General features: G+C 40.0%; 1 protein-coding gene and 1 long non-coding RNA gene across 8 annotated transcripts in view; one reads left to right on the forward strand and one right to left on the reverse strand.

Annotated features, from left to right (window-relative positions):
- The window catches only part of HIVEP1 (HIVEP zinc finger 1), a 129,640-nt gene that overhangs the window by 105,041 nt on the left and 2,636 nt on the right, over positions 1 to 21,963 (forward strand). For 6 of the 7 annotated variants that reach the window (XM_074828347.1, XM_074828342.1, XM_074828348.1 and 3 more), the window contains 4 exons: positions 1,132 to 1,307; positions 3,346 to 3,450; positions 12,605 to 13,122; positions 15,935 to 17,677. In XM_074828347.1, the coding sequence (XP_074684448.1) occupies positions 1,132 to 1,307; positions 3,346 to 3,450; positions 12,605 to 13,122; positions 15,935 to 17,110 (1,975 nt within the window). In that variant the 3' untranslated portion in view covers positions 17,111 to 17,677. Of the gene's footprint in view, positions 1 to 1,131; positions 1,308 to 3,345; positions 3,451 to 12,604; positions 13,123 to 15,934; positions 17,678 to 19,891; positions 19,999 to 21,963 lie in introns of those variants that run through there. The other variant, XR_012623729.1, reaches the window with a different exon arrangement.
- The window catches only part of LOC141925016 (uncharacterized), a 36,080-nt gene continuing 31,643 nt past the window's right edge, over positions 17,527 to 21,963 (reverse strand). Inside the window, exon 4 of the long non-coding RNA XR_012623730.1 lies at positions 17,527 to 17,973. This is a non-coding gene — a long non-coding RNA (uncharacterized LOC141925016). The remainder of the gene's footprint in view (positions 17,974 to 21,963) is intronic.

The following is a 21,963-nucleotide window of genomic DNA, read 5'->3' on the forward strand; positions in this document are numbered from 1 at the left end:
GTGGTGCAATTCTTTTTTTTTCCCAAAGGACAGACATTAATCAGCAGTAAAGGCAGCTAGATACAGCCATAGATGTAACTTCTTCTCCTGTATTTCTCTTACATGATAAATAATACCCGTTCTGCAATAAGGCTGTGTAACTGTAGCCAGAGAGGATATAGTCCAGGGGCAAAGCAGCAGACTGCGGTACAGTCTCTGTCTGGCAGTCCGCTGTGGCATACGCAGGCTGGAGAACTCCTGATTTGAGAAGTGCCATGGAAATACTTACTGAGAGCCCTCATCCAGTCACTGTAAGACTTGAAATCGGTTGCCTGATATGAATAACAGTTGCTTTAGTCACAGGGTTGTGCTGCGTACAACATCTTATAAACCAGATTTTTTTAGTAGAAAAGTGCCAGTCACACTTCTAAAAATTTTGAGACCAAATGGTGCATGTTTTATTGTTCTTGTAATTGGCGGTGGGCTCTAGGGCTTTCCATTTATTGGTTCCTGGTTTGAATCCAGTGTAGGCCAGCAGTTAAGCCATCAGCTGCCCAGGTAAAACATTGCTACGTGTCTCTGCTCAGATCCAAACGTTGCAGGGACCAGGTCACAAAAGCTAAGCGCAACCTCTGGTGTCCGTGAGTGGAGATATGAAGGGTGTAATTGAATCTGCATGACTTTTTCCATCTAGAGACCATCCCAGTAGGCTGAGCCCAGAGCACATTGATAGGCAATTTCAAAGACTTTCCCATAACTAATGTTCCTTTCCTGCATCCAATGCAGAGCCTCAAAGATGCTCTTCCTCTTGGTGCCCAAACCTACTCCCAAGAACTGACACTTTTAAAATGTATGTTCCTGTGTTGCAAAAAGGAAATTTGAAATCTTTAAATGCTTAGTATCAAATGGTATCTTCATTAAAAATCATAGGCCATTATTCCCTAAACAAGTCCATGATTACCTAGTGAAAAATCTAGTTATGAGTTTAACAAATAAATGCAAAAGTTGAGCAGAAAAAGAGCATGATTTGTTTTGTCAGGCATTCATTTTCATCTATTATATTACTTTTAAAATTTGAACAGATTAGGGTTTCTAACTAGAATTATTTTGCCATTACAACTAATTGCCTTACTCTTATGGTACTGTTTCTAGGTACAAGTCAAATGAAGACTATGTGTATGTTCGGGGGAGAGGAAGAGGAAAGTATATCTGTGAAGAATGTGGAATACGTTGCAAGAAACCCAGCATGCTGAAGAAGCATATTCGCACACATACAGATGTCCGTCCTTACCACTGCAATTACTGCAACTTTTCTTTCAAAACTAAAGGTAGGGGTACTTTTCTGTGTACATTTTCCCCCTTTTTTCTTTCTACTTTAAAGTATAATTCTTTTCTTCTCACATTTGGCTGTTCGTAAGCTAAAGAAGTTGCCTCTCCATGGAGTTTTTTTGTCGAATGCTTCAAATATTTGTAGTTTCTGATTTCCTTCTTTTCCTTTGTCTTCTGTATGTTTATTCAGATAAACACATATTGGTATGAATGAACTTCATGGCATGCCACGGTGGGTGAGAAATTGGAGTGGAAGAGGGAAATCATATGGGAGTATCATGAAAGTTAGGTGAAGACAAGTGAGCTGCTTAGCTACTCATCCTAGATCGGGACGGGAACACAGAATTTTAAGTCCCTAGCTGTGATCTTTTGGAGGCATGACATTGACATATATTGTACTTCTATCAGCACTCAACTAATTGCTCTGGGAAAGAAATTGGCCTTTATTAAATTACTATATTAAATGTTTTTTATACCCTCAAAGGACAAGGTTCACTTTCTATTTGACCTCCTAAGACCCAGAGATGGACCCCTACTTTTTAAAGCCTTTTTACACCAGATACTTAAATGCATCCTAGTTTAAGCAGGCAGTATATTAAACAGTGGTAGATCCAGGACTCAAAATAAGAGAAACAGACAGGAGGAGTTCACAGCCAAAATACTTTCAGCGAAAAAATTCTAAGCAATAAAATTCTTCTTGGCTTTGAACATCATTTAGCAATAATTCCCCCCAGCTGTAACCTCAGAAACATTTGGTTTTAGGGGGTTCAAAACTGCTCAGCAGTTGGGTGGAAAACTTCCAAGAAATAACTCAGTGCTGCAGAAAGTGGGATGGATAGTCTTTAGATGTGTCAAAACTGCTGCATCCTGACACACTGGGTCATCATGCTGCCTTTCAGATGAAATGCCAGAGTGTGAACCCAGTAAACTCTGATGATGGTTTTTGCAGAGTAGGCATGCTGGCCAAGTTCAAGTAATTAAGTTCTGCCCATTTGAAATTCTCCCTGGTTTCAGTTGTAGCAGATACTTTTACTGGCTTCCTCTTCTGCAGTTGCTATGCCCAGCTGTTGCCATTGCTGCTGGCAGAGTCAGTCACACAGTTGGGTGCTCAATATTTGGTAAACCACCCTTCATGACAGGACAGTGTAGCCAGTAACTTCATGCAGTATGGAAAGCCGGGATATTTGCTATTTGTGAGTCAATATAGTCATACAGCTTCATAACAATTATTTCAAAACCTGGGGTGAATTACTAGCTTCGTTTCAAAGCAGGAACAAAGTGCTCCATAGCCATGTCACCATTTCACCCAGTATAATTTCTCCCATTGAAATACCTCAGAGAAACAGTTTTTTGAGAGACAATGAGTTTTAATTATAAAATGAGCAGTTACTTCTAATAACATCCATTTCACAAATACAATCATTTACAGATCTGTGTCTACTCTTAACCTTTTCTTGATGATATTTGCCATATTTTCTTTGGAAAGGAGAAGGAGAGAGCATCCTGTGGGGCCTCTCAGCAGTTATTCATTCACTTTTGAGATTCAGATCAAATAAGTTCATGCCCTGATTTTGAATAAAATTAATCTGTTTGTTTAGGTCGGCAGTGAAAATGATTACACTAAAAATAGAATCCATCAAATACTAAAAGAGCTGCAAGATATGAACTTTAGTTTCACACAGTAGTTTTCTGTCAACCTGACTTTGAAGGCTGAATCAGCCTTTTTTATACTTTACCATAAACAAATGGGGGATCTTTTATACCAGTGCAAAATATATCATCATCTAGGATTTCCACCCTATTCTATTTTATCTCAGTAAAGAACTTCATGAAATGTAGCCAGAGCTAGTAGCATTCTGGATGGTGAATATGCTGCAGCCGTTGACAGCTTGCATTGAGGGGCAAGGTTCTATCAAGTGTGAAATCAAATTACACAGGTGGTTGTAAATGTAGCTGAATAAGATAGACTTATTGAGCATATATTTGTATACATTTGTATAGTCACAGAGCAGTTACTTTTTTTCAATTTTTCTTAAGGAAATTTAACAAAACATATGAAGTCAAAGGCACATAGCAAGAAATGCATGGATTTGGGAGTCTCGGTAGGCTTAATAGATGACCAGGATGGAGAAGAAGAATTTGGTAAGAAATTAAAATCTTCTTTCTTTACTGCATTTTTGTATTTATTTTGTCATCCCAGTTTCTTACCCTTTCTTTTCCAGAGCTTTTAAATTATTGTACAGGGAAAAGATACAGAGATAAAAATCTTAGAAGCTAGTCCAAAGGAGCAAGAAATACTGGAAAAACTTTCACCAAAAGAAATTACAAGCATATGCTAATGATAAATTGCTGCTGAATTTTTCACAAAGTGTTATGCAGTTTATCAGTTTCACAGATAAATATGACAAGACTGAAAATACCAAAAAAGCCAGCTGTTTGCCTAGAAAAAAGGTGGTCAAATGTAGTGCTTCTTTGAAAATAGTTGTTCATGAAATTGTCAGTTTTGAAATGCACATTTCATAAAAATTGTATCACTAACATGCCACTCAAATCACAAATACGTTGCTTAGTGCTTAGCCAAGGAGGGTAATCATCTTCGAGTGTAGAGTTCTGTCGTCCTCCACAAATAATTGGGCATAAATCAGCAGATAGATATAATTTAGAAATTATGAACATTATTCATCTTGACCTGTTCTACTTCTCCATTAGTGATGAAAGCGTTATCAAAATGAATATATTTGCTAATGGGAATTCTGCACTGTCTGCATCCCAAGACGGCTCTGCTGAAGAGGAGATGGGATTGAGGACAGTCAAAGAGGGCCAAACCGTGTTCATATGGATTTTGCTCAACATGATAAGAAAGATGTAGCTGCACCAGACAGAGTGAGATGGAGAACAGGATTGTGCATTAGGACTGCTTCGGATCTCGGCATGTCTCAGTGCAGTGGTGGCAATTTCTTCTTCCTCCTGTTTCTCAGAAGGGAGATGAATCGTGTTGCCTTGCCTTGTTGTATTTTTCTTCTTTCAGCAGAATAGTTTATTAGATTGCGGGTGAGATTTTGAGAAAGTAAAGCAGTGGGGATCTTTATTTAAACAGTAAAGGGCAAGAAAGATGAATGCACTTGCTCCCATATGACAACGGCTAGCAGAATAAGCGAATCAGTTTGAATCTAATTCTAAATAATGCTGGGAATATGACTCAGCTGGTATGATTCAGTGGTGTGCTAGGTACAAAGAAACCTGCGTTTTCCCTTTTTTGGCATTCTTCAATATATTCTTTTTTGGTAAGCTAAAAACATGTCGCCCTTTGCAATTTGAGATACCAAATAAATAACACAGAAGATAAGCGGCAGTACAAATTACTGTCCTTTTCTCCCAGAGGAACAGTTTTCATTAACATTTTCAGCCTCCACATGACAAAAAAATCATCACAACTTTTTTAAGCAATGTTCTGTAGCTTTTGGCATTTTATTTAGCTTTATAAACTACAGCTGAACAGGTATTTCCATTTACTAGGAGCTGAAAATATTTTATTGATCGATAAATCGATATTCCAAATTGCATACATTAAAAACTGCATTTGTGGTTATAATGTAATGGGAAATGTTTCAAATGTTAACAGAGTTATCAGTAATGCCCAGTAGAAGTAAGGCATTTTAAACATTTGTTGAAAGATTGCTTTTCTTTGGCTCTAAGACAATTTAATTGAGAGAGAGACTCTCTCTTTTTACATACCATGTACAGGTGTGTGTAATAATATAATAAATACATATTCCTGAAATATGTTCTTTGTTTCAGCACAGTAATTACTTAATAAAATAAATATTCTGTTTTGGAAAAAGGGCAAGACAAACATTCAATAGGATTTGCTCTATAATCCATGAAATTCTTCCAGAAATTTAAGACCTCAGTGTTCTGGGTCACGCATCTTTCTTTAACTAAGAACCCCAAAGCAAAAACCAACTTGGTGATAAAATCCCTACCTTTTCTAAACGATCTGGCTCAGGTACTCATAGCAAAACCAGCTGTGCATCCCAGAGCTCAGCACAAGTCCCATCCAAGAAGCAGGTTAATTAAGCCCATGATAAACACGTGTTTGCTGCAGCCAAACCAGTCTAGCCTCTCCAGTTGCTGCATAACACAGGGCATTTACAATTATCCATGTAAATTCAGTGAGTAACTGTACACTTTAAAAGGGTGATTTCATCTCTCAGCTCACCTAGCCACGCTTGAAGGTATTTCTCGTGATAGTTCAAAAACTTGCTGGTTGGCCCATTTTTAAGGCAAAGAGTCAGGAGGAAAGAAGAAAGGTGTGAAGTATTTGCTTTTTAAAATGTAGGTGGATCTGTTGGCCTCTCCAAAATCCTGTGCATGCTAATATTTTGGCTACCTTTGAATGTGATTGAATTTATTTTTTTGAGGTGTCTAGGCAGTCTCAGTTAACAAAATGACTTCGACCTCCTCTTTGGCTGCCCTTTCCCAAGGGCAGCACAGCCCAGCTCGCATTCGGGGCCAGCACCCCTTGTGCCAGGCCTGGACTCTAGGGACAGCCCTGTCAGCAGTATATCACCCACAAAGGAAAACGTGATGGGCCTTCAGTATTGAGCTGCACTGGTGACGTTACATCTTTCACCCCTCCTCCCTCTGAGGAGGGAGCTGGTGGGTTTGTGGTGTGTTTCCCTTTGGTGCTTTAAAAATCATCATCTTTAAAGGTGTACATTTTTTACTTGAGGAGTTGTGGTGTTGTTAAAAATGATCTCTCTCTTGGAGAGTGGTCTGCCCACTCCCATCTCTTTCCTCAGCTGGAAGGCAATGTGAGATACTGTAGAGGAAGGTGCAGAAAATCTGATAAGAAATAATTATGACCTCAGAAAAAAAATTTCTTCCTCCCCTAGGCCTTGTGAGATTGGCCTGTTTCCTGACCCGTAGAATGTCTGTCTGTCTCTAACTAATTTGTTATCCGGACATTTGGAGTACTGGTTATTCTTATGGCAATAAAAATGTCTGCACCTTTGCTTAAAATAACCAAGCTGTATGTCTTCCACCAGACTTTGGATTAGAGAATCAGCCAGAAGTTTTAACAAAGCCACCAACCTTTTATTTACTAAGGAATTTGCTGGTTCTATTTTTATGTAGTTTTTTTAAAGCATAGGCAATCGTGATTATTTGAATATATCATTTTTTAGATTCATATGAGAGGTCAGCTTTGACCTGATAGCAGTTCAGATTAATAGTGCATGCAGATTGAATAAGGAGTGCAAAATTGTGCACAATCCTGAACTCAGGCATGCACGCGCGTGCACACACGCACACACACACAGAGCCTGTTTTTTCAGTAATCTGAGAAGCTGAAATTTTGTTGTGCTGTAGTGTCTAGGGAAAAAAGGAAGAGATGCTCTCTGGCTGTTTGAGACTATATGTGATTAGAGCTTTTAACACAGCATTCTTTGTATTTGGACTTGTCATCATTTGGGTATTAGTAAATACTTTCTGGCCTGGCTTTTTGTATTCAAAACTGTTCCCTCATCCATTTATCTTTCATCTTCTGCTCTGTGGAATGTTCTTATCACCAAAATGCAGGGTTACAATGTAAGGAATGTTAATATCTGAATTAAATTGTCAGAGGTGAACTGTTTAGTGTGACAGACTGCAACTGGGGATATCCTCTTTGGCCATGTTGCCTTAAAAACAACAATAATTTGTCTTCAAATTAAAACAGTTATGAACGTTAAACCTGTAATATTTCATATGTAAACTAATGTATGAGTTGTATGGTACGCCTCAGTAAACTTGCACAAGATAGTTATTTAATAATGAAATCAGTAGATGGACAGAACTTATTTAAATTGTCTCTGGAGACATTTTATCCCAAAGTGTTCTTTACCAATCAAAAGACCTAATTGTAAGTTTCAGATATGTATTTATATGTATACATGCACACACATACATATATATAAAACCACTTTCACTTTCTGCAGTATTAAATAAACCCTTCTAAAGATACAATGGTTCTAAGTTAATTAGCTATGTATTACTTATAGTAGATCTTAAGTGAGTTTCCATGGCTCTTCATTAGCTTAATCATGACTCAGCCTGTGTTTTCATTGCACCTACATTTAAGGAGAGAAAATAAATGAAAATCCTTTCAGTAATATCCTCCTTTTGCAAATAGAATGGAAGGCTGCATCTGTATAGCTTACAAGAAATTTTTTTTTTTTTATATCAGTGTCTAATCTTCAACTAGGTGTACATTAAGCATGCTGGAGCCCTACACCTACAGCCTGGGAATAGACTACCTAGTGCTAGGGTTGATATACAATATACAGGTTACTCAAGAAGGCTTAGGTGTAAATAATTTCTTTAAACAGAGGGTACTCTTACTTTTTTGGTTAGTTTTACTTTGTTACTTCCCATACTCCTAGGAATGAAAGTCAAAAACCCACAGTTTTTTTCCTCGTTTCTCCAGAGCACTGGCTATTACCAGTCTGAATTTAACCCAGTAGATGTCACTGTGAGTCCTGTTTGATGGTGGTGAGCAGTGGACAGTAGCTGAAGCAAGACTGGTATCAGTCAAGTAAATCCTATGAACAGACTTAGAAAGACAAGGAGACAGCAAGTTTGGGTATAGATGCTAGTGTTATCTCACAGTCCTTTGTTTTACTCTTTTTAAAATTTGTTTGAATGGTTGTGGAACCCCCTATTACAAGACTAATTCAACAGGTGAAAGGCAAGTCTAAGCTTGTAATTATTCAGAAAAATAGAGAGTGCATTGATGACATACAGACCTTACTTTCAAGTTTATGATAATATGATGACATACTAAAAAGTATTTATGCCTTTATTGCCATAGTATATATTTTTTCTTGAGTTTGGAGAATATATAATACAGAACAGATGCTTTATATTTAAACACTTTTATGTAGATATTAAACCTGAAGATACTTCCACAGTTTGAGGCAATAAACACTGCTTTGTATTACTCAGATGCTAAAAGCCAATAAATTTAGTAAATTTAAATTTAGATGGGAACAGACCAATGGATACTTAGTAAGCTATGTCTTTAATCTGTATAAGTAGAGCTAATAGCAGTCCTACAGTTACCTACATAACTGTCCATTTGCTTAGGAACGTGTAAAACTTCAGCAGTCTGGACTTACATTTTCAGGTCTTTCTTGTCTTGCTGACAATGAAAGACCAAAAGTGAACATTTTGCTCTTTATGTGAAAATCTACCTGAATATGATTAAGTTATAATCAAATATGGCTAAGTTACAAGCCGTTGAACTTTATCACTAGATTTGGTGCAGAAATTGCTAAGTCTGTAGCAGGGCCTGATAAGTCAGGTCATGTGATGGACTAATTGGTGATAATGTCGCAATTAAAATTAAAAGCTGTAAATTGAGATTCTGAAGATCCTTTCTTTCAGTACTTTGCAGTACGATGATAATTAGATGGCCATTGTTAAAACCATGTACAGTAAGGATTCCGGTAGGAGAAACTTAAAATAAAGAACTTTAAAGTACTTAGGGAGACCTATTTCAGTTACCTAATTCATAGCATCACAACTGGAAGCAGCAGTGTGTGGACTTAACAGCCCCAGGCACTTCTCTAATGGACATATTAGGATGCTGATAATTCCAAGTTAATGCTGTTGTGCAAAAGAACTTGAAGCTTTTTCTTTCCTGCTTTGGGGTAAAATGTCAGTGTAACAGAGCCCTAGCCAACAAACTCATTAACACCAGGAACACAACACAATACAGAGCTGATTAACTAACTGAGGACTCACAGTAAAATAAATGAAGGACTAAGCTGATTTTTGCTTATGATTTGTATATGCTTACTTCAAGACATAGGATTAAAACCTCAGTTTTATTAAATATAATTATAGCTCGTGTGCGAGCAAAATCTCCAATCAAAAGTTGCGTCCATGTTGCTATTACACCTTTATTTCCAGCTGTTCCTGATTTTTGCAGAATTCAGGTCTGTAGCCAAAAGTTCCACTTTCTCCTGTGAAGTCCAGGAAGAAAAAAGAGTTTTTCTAAGTGTTTAAAAGAAAAGATTGCAGCAGTTGACAGAGGATGAGAGACATCCCCTACTCTTCCAAAAACACTCTTTATAAAAAATGGAGGCAGTCTTGAACAGTCTTTCCGTTAAAATGGTGAGAGTTACAAATTTGAAAGAGAAGTAGCTTTCATAAAGCCTTCACTTAATAGTGTGAAACTTTTTTCCTGTTTTCTTTTTTTAAAAAAATCCTGTGAACTTTCATGCCAAAAGTCATTTCCCCATATGCTAGTGGCCTTTAAATTTATGACACATCCTTCATTCTAAAATATCCCACAGTGCTTTACAACCTCATACAAAGTTAAACACAGAAGTCATTTTGTTCCCTTTGGAAATTGAGTCAGTTCTAGTTTTATATATATATATATATATATATATCAGCTACATAAGCATATGGTTATAATTGTGCATAGTTTAAGATAGGAAGCGAAGAATTAATTTTTCCCCAATTAAAACTGCAAGGGAACTTTAGTAGGCAGCGTACCATTACCAAAATGGATTGGGGCCAATACTACTTGGTTAACAAGACAGTGCTTGGAAAAGAGTCTTTCACCACAAGGAGTGGTCACGGCCTCAGCTTGACGCCTCATTCGGAGAAGACCCATAACCTGCCTGGGTCTTCCGCCAATTAAAACTCCAGCATCTGATTCTCTCACAACTCTACTGATTTACAGTGATGCTTAACGCGAACACTAATTATGAAAGCTCAGGCACCTCTTCTTTCAGCAAACATGCACGCAGGTATAAAAGCCAGAGCAGAGCGTTCCTTTGTGCATTACCAGAGGAAGCAAGTCAGGAATAGTTTTTTCTCGTCTGATGTTTCAAAGCAGTGTGGGAGTGAGGGAACCACATTCATTGCTGTCACCTCGCCTACACTGCAGGCTCTGGCTCCAGGTAACCACACTTAAATAGAAGCTGGCAAATGCACAAAGGGTGGAGGTAAACAGGGAAACAATAGAGGGAAATGTGTCCTGCATGTAAGGAATCTGTGTCCCACACATGGTTCTCCTTTCCCTTTTCATGGCTTTATTCTAGAAGGTCAAGATGTATGCAGAAGATTTCTACATAAGCAGCATTTGCTAGTAAATCCTGTAGTGTTTTTAACTGTTGATTTGAAAAAAAGATATTTTCTTATTATAAATCAGGGCATTGTTTGAGCATATGTTTTCCTTGCTTTACAAATGTGACAAGTCAGTCTAATCACTTCAGGTAGTTTCTCTTGCCAGTGGAGACAGTCGTTCGTGATTGGCATCAACTTTCATAGAAAATGTGATTCATGTGGAGAGAGGGAGGAAAAAAGAAAAGAAACAGTAGGATTTCCCAGAAAATAGTTACGTGAAGTTGGTAAATAAACCAAAATTAAGAGGGAGTCCAGACTGAAGCCTGAGACTTTGCAATGCGCCATGCATTATTTAAAGAGTTGCAGGAAATGTATGGGTCACCCTTTAGATGTAACACATGGCAAAGTCTTTGAGATCTGTTACAGAGGCATTGAGGGAAGTTATTTCCATTCAGAAAGGTAACATATGTAGAGCTTCTAACGTTTTAGATTTGTTTGCTTTGCAAATTAATGATGAAGAAACTTACTCTTTGTGTGAAGAAGAGAAATGACAGGAGGATAGAGGAAAAAAAAAGTTGAATAAGTCCATGTGGTTTTCTTAATAATATTTTTAACAATCCTACTTGCCGTATTTTTGGAATGGGTCTTACTGAATTAATTTTTCCACTAAAATGTATTTTCTTTGTTGAACAGCTTTGTCAGTAGATGAGAATTATAAATTAAGAGTATTTAAAATTCTAAAAAATATTTTTGTTAGCTTCGTTCCAATGACCTCGAGGATTTAGGGTATTTTTAATAACATTTCAGTTTCATGTCTGCTGTAGTAAATGTAGAAAATCTATAGTTTCCATATTTAGTTAATGTACAAATTACTGTGTAGGCAAAGAGGGGCAAAGTCATTATAGAGGGATTTTTTCAAAGAAGCTATTAGTCTTGTTCCTAATTGCACTGCTCATTTGAAACCATAAAGGCTTATAATAGTGGGTAACTTATTATTGAGAGATTGCTCAAATAAACCCATTTATTCTACCTGGAGTTCAGGATGCTTATTTTGGTTTTGGTAATGTAGCAGCTGAAGCATTGGTAGCACATTCAAATTCTTTTAAGGGTCTGGTTTTTTTTTCAGAATTGTTTATTTTGCTCTTAAGTTGCCATGTGGGTTTCCTTAGAACAGGATCTCTGAGATTTTAACTAACCGGTCTTCGTTGGTTTTGCAGAGCCAAATGATTTTTACACTGTTATTTTTTTTGGAGAGCTCAGCAGACAGACCTTTAATCGAATATGAAATATTAGTGCATTCAAAGCATTTTGTCTTTTATAAAATATGATCCCAGACAGTCTGGCTTGGAATCAGGTACAGCAGATGGGATTTTCTGTCTCTTTATTAAAGACGATTCTTTCTTTCCAAGTTATGATATAAAAGAAGGTGAAAAGCTGCAGTAGAGCTGTATTTTGTAGAGAAATTCACCACTAGACTGCAGTTTGGCTTTAAGACTTGAAGTCAGGAGGGGTTCTTCATGTGAGCAAAGTTTCATGCATAGGTAAGTTTTGATAGGATTAGGCCTTTCTTGCTCCTAGGACATCTTGGGTGATTTGTTAATAAACCTTTCAAAACATTAGCAAAGTGAAGAAATCTGGTAAGGTCTAATTTTGGTCTCTTTTGCTTGTTAACAAGACAGATTCCTGACTAACAGCCTCCAGTCTTTCTGTTTGCATCCTTCAAAAACCTTTGCAGCAGTGATTCATATTAGGTACAAGGACACCCACTTATGAGTCAGAACCAGCTAGAGAATATCCCATCGCTAAGGTTGGCAGACCAGCTTCATGTGTCGTCACTGGGGGCTTAATGAACCGGGAATCTGCTTGCTTCTCCCCAAGCGAAAGAGTGAAGGGTGACTTTGAGCGAATGGTTATAAATGGCTTAAAAGAAAACATCCAAATCCAGAAGGTTAAAAACAAAACAGAAGATGAAAGATTATGTAGCTATATAATTAAATACATACGCTGGAAAATAAAAACAAAACTGGAAGTCTTCCCTTTGCTTTGATGCAATAAGGTGTGACTGAAAGATGCACGTGCCATGTGGTTTTCCGGTGGTTTTAATTACTCCCTCCCACCTCCTTCCCAATCAGTTAGGGACCTTCATTGGCTTACCTTCTACTTCCCACTTTTGCAGGTGAGAAGCAAAGATTCGGCTATGACCGGTCAGGATATGATGTGGAGGAGTCTGATGGTGCGGATGAAGATGAAAATGACAATGAAGATGATGATGAAGACAGCCAGGCTGAGTCAGTCCTATCCACAACCCCCTCAGTGACGGCCAGCCCCCAGCATCACCCCTCTCGACACGGCCTGCAAGATGCTGCCAGCACTGATGAAGACATCAGACTTCCAGACTGTTTTGCCGGGGTTCACACGGACTCTATGGATGGTCTGCCAAAAGCTCTGCTGACAAAGATGACGGTCCTTAGCACGGTGCAGTCGGTTAGCAGGACCTCCAGGTCACCAGCAGAATTCACCCATCAGGAAGCACATGAGGATAAAGCCCAGGAGAGAGGAGCAGGTCCCCGCGCTGCTAGTGCAGCACTGGCCGACGTCGCTCCCACATCTCCAGGTCGCCAGATGTCTGTGGATTACCCCGATCCAGAAGCAGCCTTGGGCCGCTCCTTAATATCAACTGCAGCTCTTACAAAGGTAGGAGTGTCTGACTCTGGGGGAGAGAGCGGGATTTTAAATCCTCCTTTTAAAGATCTTTTTGGAGATTTTTCAAAGGTCAAAATGTTTGCCTTTCCCTTCATTCTTAGAGTTGTTGGCTGATGAGTCTTTAAGAAGAGTTGAAAGTAATCGAGGCACAGATGTGTAGGACTCTAGAAACAGCAATGTTGTAGGAGCACTGCTTTTCAAATTCTTAGTTTTGACTGTATTCTCCCTGAAAGGATTAATTGTAATATGGTCATTTCAGCTGAATTTTGGAGCTGCTACATTGTATTACAAATAAGAAGGGATATAGCAGATATGTAAGAATGAACATATGGTGGTGGTTATGAAGTTTTCAGAAGAAAGTGATAGAATTCAGAAGTCATTTCACTCTGAAATATGATGATAGAATCATTGGTAATCCCCAAGGAAATCAATCTAGTCCCAAAGGGGTTTTTTTAATCACTATAAAAAAAATGTGCAGTTGCTTATCTCTCCTCCAAATATGCTTAGTAGCAGAATTAGAAAGAGCACCAGATGTTCAAGGAAACTAGAAGATTGCCCTTGCACAATAACAAAAGGAGAGATGAGCGCAGAACTGAGACCTGAGTTCCCAGCACTCCCAGTTTTTCTCCAGGCTGAAAGAACCTTTTAATCAGAGAAGCATCAATTTTGCCCATGCCTATTCTAGACACACAGCTCTTCAGAGCAGTTTGCAGAAAGATGAGGTCAGTCTGCGTGCAAGGCTGCAGAAGCATTCCCTAATTTTGGCGACTGCTGTCTTTAAAACTCTGTGGAGGAAATCACAGAGGGGAACTGGCAGGTGTTAAGCCTTTTATAATTCAGCAATATTTTAATGGACTTTAATGGGGATGGTACAAGTCACGTACCTGATGGACCCTAAGGCTAGCTCTTGAAAGTTTTGCATTCTTACTACAGACTGTGAAGGGTTAGATCTTTCCAGATAACACTCAGAAAAGTGTGATGCAAAATGTATTTTATTACTGCCTTCTCTGTGAAGAATGCAGTATTTACAAATAGTATATGCATGCAGTTGTAGAAAAATAAGCAGCAGGAAATTTTCAAAAGCATAAACAGTAAGTAAAAATTTCATTCTGGTTTAAGTACTTACTGGCTTGTTTTTTCTTTGAAAATCTGTACTACTGGATTTATTTTTTACAAAATTTAAGATAATGAACTGTTGACAAGGAGAAACAGTAAAAATTATTGCTGCATTTCATTGTTTGACAAAGGTTCATTCTTGCTTGTAAGAACTGTGAGTCCATGTGGTAAATGCAAATTGGAGCAATTTTGTAATATGTCAGGGAGTAAAATGTAGTGGTCTGTGATCGTTGTATATACCTGCCACAAAAGGGGTAGGATCTTAATATTTGGATTTTGGGTTTCAGTTGTTGCCAATAGATACTAGAAGGACATTTGACTGAGTTTACTCCCTCATCGAACAGAACCACTGAAGCCTCAAGATAATATTCACATAATTAAAAATGTTGAAAGGTCTTAGCTTTATTAATTGTCTACATTAACATGCATTTTTTAAAAAGCACGTAAATAATACAAGTAATTCCTTTCCAGACTACCTCCTCCTTTCGCAGACCAAAAGAATTGGCAGCTGTGTGCCTGATGGTTAATCTACAGTCTGTTTCTATTGTGAATGGTTGTGGATCCCACTACTTGCAGTTGAGACAAGGGGTCAAGCCAGCTCAGGAAGGCTGTTGTATGTTCCTTCAAAAGCATCCATACCAGTTTATCAGGATTTCTGGTGAGGTGTCAGACAGGACTTAATTCTGAGAAAGATGTTGGCTTCCTTCTCACACCCGTCTTCCCTTTTAGACTGGTCAGCACCGTGTAGTCAGTAAATCATATTCTCCTTTAACCAGTACATTTCCTACCAGCAGTTTTCAAAAGCATTTCTGTTAGTGCTTTGGTTTTGTGCCTGCTCTAGAGACTTCTTGAGAGTTTTGGTCAAAACCACAGAGTTACTGTTTAGGACTATATAAACTAAATAATGTTGTACCATGCTTTATGTGTTACGAATATGCCTAAAACTAAAAGATACTGCAAGATTGCAATTGCAGTTTTAAGATTCTTGGTTTAGAAGTTTTTAGGAAAGGAGTTGCCAGCCTTGGTTGGTAACACAGGCTATATGAGAAGAAATGGGAGCATATAAATACAATTATTGGTCCAGGTTTGAGCACCAAATCACGGTAAGCTGAGGCAGCAGTGGGATGTGGGTCCTATGTCTCACTCTGGTATCTGCCCATCACCTCCGCTTCTGTGGGCACTGTAGTTGTCATCCATCTCTTGTCATTGCTTATTACTCATCTTCCACATTAGAAGCACCTACAGACAAATGTGCTGCGATGCTGCCTCTGCCTGCCGGAGGCTGTAAGGGCTCCAGGAGAGCATCAAAACTGCCAGTTTATGCTTATTTAACCTATTTGCCTGAGGTAATTTCCACAGAAAACAGTTCTCCAAAGCCGTCTTGCTCCTTAAAAAACACATACAAAGGATATTCAGCAATATTTTCAAGTACTAGTGTTCAAGAGAAATTAGCCAGGGTAATTAGGAGGGGAAAATTCAATTAGTGGGTGAGGAAGGAGCTGGAAAAAGAAAGAAAGGAAATTAGTTCATTGTTCAAGCTGGGCAGTATACACTGTGAACCAGTTTGTTGTTGTTTTTTCTTAAAAGGGAGTGTGGGAAGCACTCCCAGCTACCTCGCATTTTCATTTCACTCAAGGATAGCAGTGGCCACCGCGTTAACACGCCTGTGTGTGTTGTTCTCTCCCAGAGCACGCCCTCCGTCAGCTCTCCCTCCCCGCCGGTGGACCGCAGCATGCAGACGACAGCACCGCCACCCTATGCCGAAATCCCAGAGGAGAAGCTGGCCGGGTGCCCGCAGCGCGCCGCCGAGCCGAGGGCTCCCCAGACTCACCTCTTCAGCCACCTCCCCCTGCACTCGCAGCGGCAAGCCAAGGCACCCTACGGCACGGTACCGGTGGGGGGCATTCAGGTGGTCCCCGCTGGCCTGGCCACCTACTCCACCTTCGTTCCCATCCAGGCGGGGCCGGTGCAGCTCACCATCCCTGCCGTTAGCGTGATTCACAGAACTACCAGCGCCCTCGGCGAGACGGGCGGCACGGCCGCCGGCGCCACCGCAAATCCCATGGGAGTCGCCGAGGTGAACAGCGTCGTGCCGTGCATTCCCATAGGCCAGGTGAGCGTGCCGGGCATCCAGGGACTCGGCACGCCCGGCCTGCAGCCTCTGCCGCCGCTGGGCATGGAGACGGTGAACATCTTGGGCCTGGCAAACACAAACATCGCCCCGCAGATGCGCCCTTCGGGAATTACCCTGAATGCCGTTGGCCTCCAGGTTTTGACCGCCGGCGCGGCCCCGCAGGGCAACCCCAGCCCGCAGGCCCACATTCCCGGCTTGCAGATACTGAACATCGCCCTGCCAACCCTCATCCCTTCCGTCAGCCCCGTCGGCGCCGAGGGGCAAGGAGCCTCGGAGGCGCCCGCCTCGAGCAGCAAAGCCTGCGAGGCTCAGCCGGAACCGGCTCCTGTCAGCTTCCCCGCGGCCGAGGTCGGCCAGGCCGGCAGGGCCGCTTCTCCTCAGGCAGCGGCCGGCGGCCAGCGGTACGGTGGGAAGAGCCATGCCGAGCCCGCCCCGCTGACCGACTACGAGCAACCCAACGGTCCGGGGAAAGCAGATCCCGAAAAAACTGACCTCGCGAACCCCTCCAAGCCAAAGCGCGACGTCCCTTCCCTCCAGGCGAGGAGGGCTGCCCCGGCAGAGCCCCGCTCCAAGGCGAATCCCGACGCGTTAACCAAGTCCCCGGTCCACCGAACTGTCTCCCCGGACAGACAGGTACACAGGCCAGCCGCCTTGCCCCGGCGGCAAAACACGGTGCAGTTTAGCGATGGCAGCAGTGACGATGAGGATAGACTTGTAATAGCAACCTAGTTTTTGTTTTTCATTGTGTTTTTATTTTTTTGGGTTTTTTTTATAACACTTACAGGTTTCTTTGCAAACCTTCCTTTCCTTAAAGCACATTTTTCTGACACAAACCCATTACTAATCTTCGTGCAATCATGAACTCTTGACCAATAATTGTTGTTTCTTGTCAGCTCCAGCCATTTTTGTACATGTTGTATAGACGATTGTGCCTTTTTGGAGTTTTATGTTTAGAAACCTGTACAGATTGTTGAATATATATATATAAAATATATATATATAAAATATGTATATTAAAACCAGGTAGTTGCTTGTGTTTAGTAAGTAAACATCCTATGTCAGATAAATAAAGGATTAAATTATATGTTGCACTGTTAAATGTAAATTTTTATGGCTGTGGGACAAAGTTTCTGTGTACAGATCTAGTATGTAAAACTCCATATTTATTGTATCCATATTAGTCTTGGAAAAGGGTCTGTCCATCTTTCTTGTGTAAGACAGTAGCTTTACACTCAAAAGAGAAATACAGTATCTGTGTTATGAAATATTACAGTAAAATTTTGTTTACTGACTTTACCATTGCTTATGTTGTGCCTTCTTGATGCAGCCCGCTAGTTGGAGAGGCGCTTGACTCGTCCCTTTTAGTACCCTTCCAGCTGCGTTCAGCTTGAAAGGATCCGGTGGTGGTATATGCCCCCGTGGTTTCACCTGCCACGAGAGGGAGAGTACGCTCTGCAGGCTTCCTTGGAGCAAAACCTTCCATTTCAAAACATCCAGTGATGGCAAAGCAGGGAGTCCTTCAGCTATTTGTAGAGCGAGCAACCATCCACCTCGTGTTTTTAACACTTCCTAACTAAAATTTGAAGACTTCCCTGAGGGAAAATAGCAAAAGGGTCAAGATGAAGTATTTTTTTATTTGTAATCTTGAACTATAAAACCACTTTTTATTGACATTAAAATGTTGTTACACAAGAAAGGAATAATTCTTTGTGTGTTCTTAGTTGCACAATCTGCCATACAGTTGGTGAAAATGCCACTGCTGTAATGAGGATTTGGCATTACCAATTACCATCAGCTTCGTATGACACTGCATTTCAGGTGATTTTCGTTTACAGGTAGACAAAGCGGATTTCTCCCTACATATGGCTTTGTCTTACTCATGCAGGGAAAAAAAAGGGACTAGAGGCTTTACATATACAGTTAATGTGCCCTTATACCAACGAACTCATCATTATGGGCATACAAGACATGGGTGGATCCTAGAACTATGAAATTTATTAAAATTCTGTTTGCACATAGTAAAAACAATTTAAAGTTACCAATATAGTAAAAACAATTTAAAGTTAACCAATAATTTTTTTTAAGGGGTTCAACTACTGCAGGAGACAAGTGTCACATGTTACAGGGCTACACATTCCTGAGAGTTTCAAATTGACCTGCGATTCGTGCTGTAATTTTTAGAGTTGGTTTTCTGCTGTGTCCTTGTATCACATTCTTGCAGAATTTTATCAAACCATTTTAACAATGAAATTCCAGTAGAAAACTGGAAGATGTAAATAAAAGCATGATCACCTTTATGGAAATAACAGGGATGAGCGCATATAAAACAACTGGAAGTAAAGGGTGGGAAGCAAATCTTGAAAAAATACCAGGAGTCAACCCGAATGTGAGCTGGGCTGCGTTGTTCACAGATTAACTCCTGTACCCAACTCAAAGAAGTAATTCATACCTTGTACTGCTCGTATTCAGGAACAGCCCTATCCTAGATCCATTTTTAACTTTACATTGGCTTTTGTACTATACTCGCATTGTGCTCATTACATTATTCCATTACGGTGTGTTGTAAAACTGTAGGCGATGTTGAGTGAGCTTTATTAACTTTCAGAAAGAGCACTTCACTACTAGAAAATCATTTATATTACTGTGATTATCAGCCAATTGTACTAATCCAGCAATTAGAAACGCACGTACTAGAAAGGAGAAATTACTCTTGGCTCAGACATGAATGTTGGTATAATTCCTTACTGTGCAGAGCCTCACTGAGGGCCTGAGCACCCGAACCACAAAGCACTCTCAACTCACATTGAACTTAATGAGAGTTAAGAGTACTTGGCACCCCACTGCGCCGGACTTCAAGTTTGTGAGTGTCTTATGTGCAACCATTGTGTAACATGTCACTGTGCATTTGTATGTTCCTTTTATGAACATGTAGTGATGTCAGTGTGTCTTATATCATTACCATTTATACTGAACATGTGAAATTACCTGAACCAGCCAAAGTTGAAAAAAAAAAAACATTGCTGCATTACATATGCTTCGAAAGCCTGAAACTTTTGCTAGTGGAATCAGGTGAAGGTTTATTGTTAATGAACTCAAGAAACTTTGCATTAGTTTCAGCTTCTTTAAAATGGACACTTACCAGTAAACTAGAACTATGCTATTTAATTTGACCATATTTGTCTACAGCATGCCAAAAAAAGATGACTGGATCAAATAGGTTTACAGCAAAGTAAAACTTATGTCAAAATTTTGAATGCTATCACAAGTATTACTATTTATCCGAATTTTATAAGGAAGAAGTGAGTAATAAGTTGCTGTTCCATATGGCCCGAAGTCCTGATTTTGCTAACCATTTAGCAACTCCAGAGATTTACTGTATACACATCTTTACTTGACTAGCAATTTGTGGTGTGCTCATGTTCTAAGGATTAATTCCAGGAAGTCACTAATTTAAAAGAAAATTCAACCTGGTGAATCAGGTGATCTACATGTGTCTCTTTTCTATTCTAGGTGTTTTAAAGCATCAAGGTCAAAATACGGAAGTGGTATCTTCAAGAATAAGAATGACAAGACAACAGATATGTCATAAAGAGAAATGTTGAGACATGTGTCATTTGGTAAGTTATTAGTAGGACAATAAAGGACCAAGAGAATGGGTACTGTTGAGTAGTGAGTAATCATCACACTTAGCCAGGCAAAGCAGATGAGCATTGTTTGAAGCAGGATCTCCGCTAACAATGAAAAAATTAGCAGGTAGTTGCAGATATATCTAACCTTGTTCAAATGGAGTTGGGAGGAAAATCAGAGGAAATCACACCCTTCTAGAAGACAGGTATTTGTGGTCCTGAACATTACACTGTTTCCGTTCCCATGTTTCCAAATGGATATTCCTTGAGGTGCCTCTACAGCTTGTGCAACATGAAAAAAAACCAAACTAGGAGCATGACCAGACCTGAGAGAAGGCCAAACTCCATACCTCTCCTCTGTTAGTGTCTATCAGTTTCATTTTAATCATGCGTGTAACCAACATCTATATTATATGTGAGTGTCCTGCATCAGCACAAGCCTGTCACCACTGTTGACAACTATGTTTTCATTCTGAATTATTTTTATTTTAAATTGTATCTTTATTCTCTTGTCCAGAGTCATTAGTGATGGAACAACTGCACTCTTCTTGCCACAAGGTTCCTTCTGTTCAAGTCAGTAGCAAATACCTCAAGAGATTTGCCAGTGCAGGATTAGGCTGCATTTCAGATGGTATAAATTATCGCAGCTGAATTGGGGTAAATAGCACCGTGGCTGTTTACTCAGGGATCAATTTTTAACTGTCAGACACCCTCTGGCAAATCCAGCACAGCTGTTTAAACATTAAAAAGCCAGGGCAAGTGTTGCTCCTCAGTGCACCCAGGCATAGTCTGGCATCTTTCACACAACCTCACTGAGGGGGTGCAAGCAGGTGCTAGCTAAAGGCTGGGTACAAATGCAGCTACAGTAAGGACGTGGCATGGTCAACTTCCGTGAGACCCATGCAGATGCTTCCCTGTTATCTGCCAAAAGCCCTCACTAGAAAAAGAATCAACCAGTAGCCTGTAGCTCTTCTCTTTCAACTCAAGACCTCAACTGATTTCTCACTGCAATCCATGATGTTTCCTGGTGATGTGGGTATCTGATTTTGCAGGCAGCATTTTCCCCTGCTGTCCATATAACATTGGGTTTGGAATGTGGACTCTATTAAATGTGTCTGTGTTCCCTGTTTGGGCTTTAATAAGCTACGGCATGACCTACCTGTCACTTCTTAGGCCAAGACCTAAACCAGAGACAACCATTTTTGTTGTAAACAGGCCTCAGATCTCTTGATCTGTAGCATTACATCCCCAGACGCAACTCCCAGCTTCTGGGCCATAGCTGAAATAAAACAAACTTCCTAGGTTCAGGGATGCCCTGTCCTGCATTGATTACTGCTGCTGTTCACACTTCAGCTCCTTTCACTTCTCAAGTAACTCACTGTAGCTTCAGGTTGCTGTAAATTATGTTCTGAGCCCACAGTTGGTCCGTATGGGCCAGTCCCCCACCAGAAAGTCTGCCAGCAGTGTTTTGCATACAAGCACATTCAAATGCACATCACATGTGTTTCATCTCAGACAATGTACTGAGGCTGAACACAGTCTGGCCCACCCCAAATACAAAGATATACCATAAAACAAAGACATACCATGCTTTACACTTAGCTAAACATTCTGTATGGGTTCTTAATAAACAGCTTTATCTTGCCTCGAGTTTACTGACACGTATGTTAAACAGAATATAAAATGAATTTGTCACTATACAGCTTATTCCAGAAGTCCTCATTTTTGCAGGATAATCCTCGCTGAGGTTTTATAAACACTTTAGTTTAAAACCTGTAAACTGCCCTTCAAACGTGTTTAATATGGGGATGGTTTCATCAAAACAGAATAAAAAATGCTCAGCTCTTGTGTGACTTGCCAAAAGCCAGGCAAACCAAACAATCTACAAGTAAGAGTGCTTGCTCAAGATAGCAGCCTTCAGCTGATCTATCTGACCAGGCACTGCTGCTGTTGCTT

Source organism: Strix aluco, chromosome 1, assembly GCF_031877795.1.
Source record: "Strix aluco isolate bStrAlu1 chromosome 1, bStrAlu1.hap1, whole genome shotgun sequence".
NCBI classification, from domain to species: domain Eukaryota; kingdom Metazoa; phylum Chordata; class Aves; order Strigiformes; family Strigidae; genus Strix; species Strix aluco.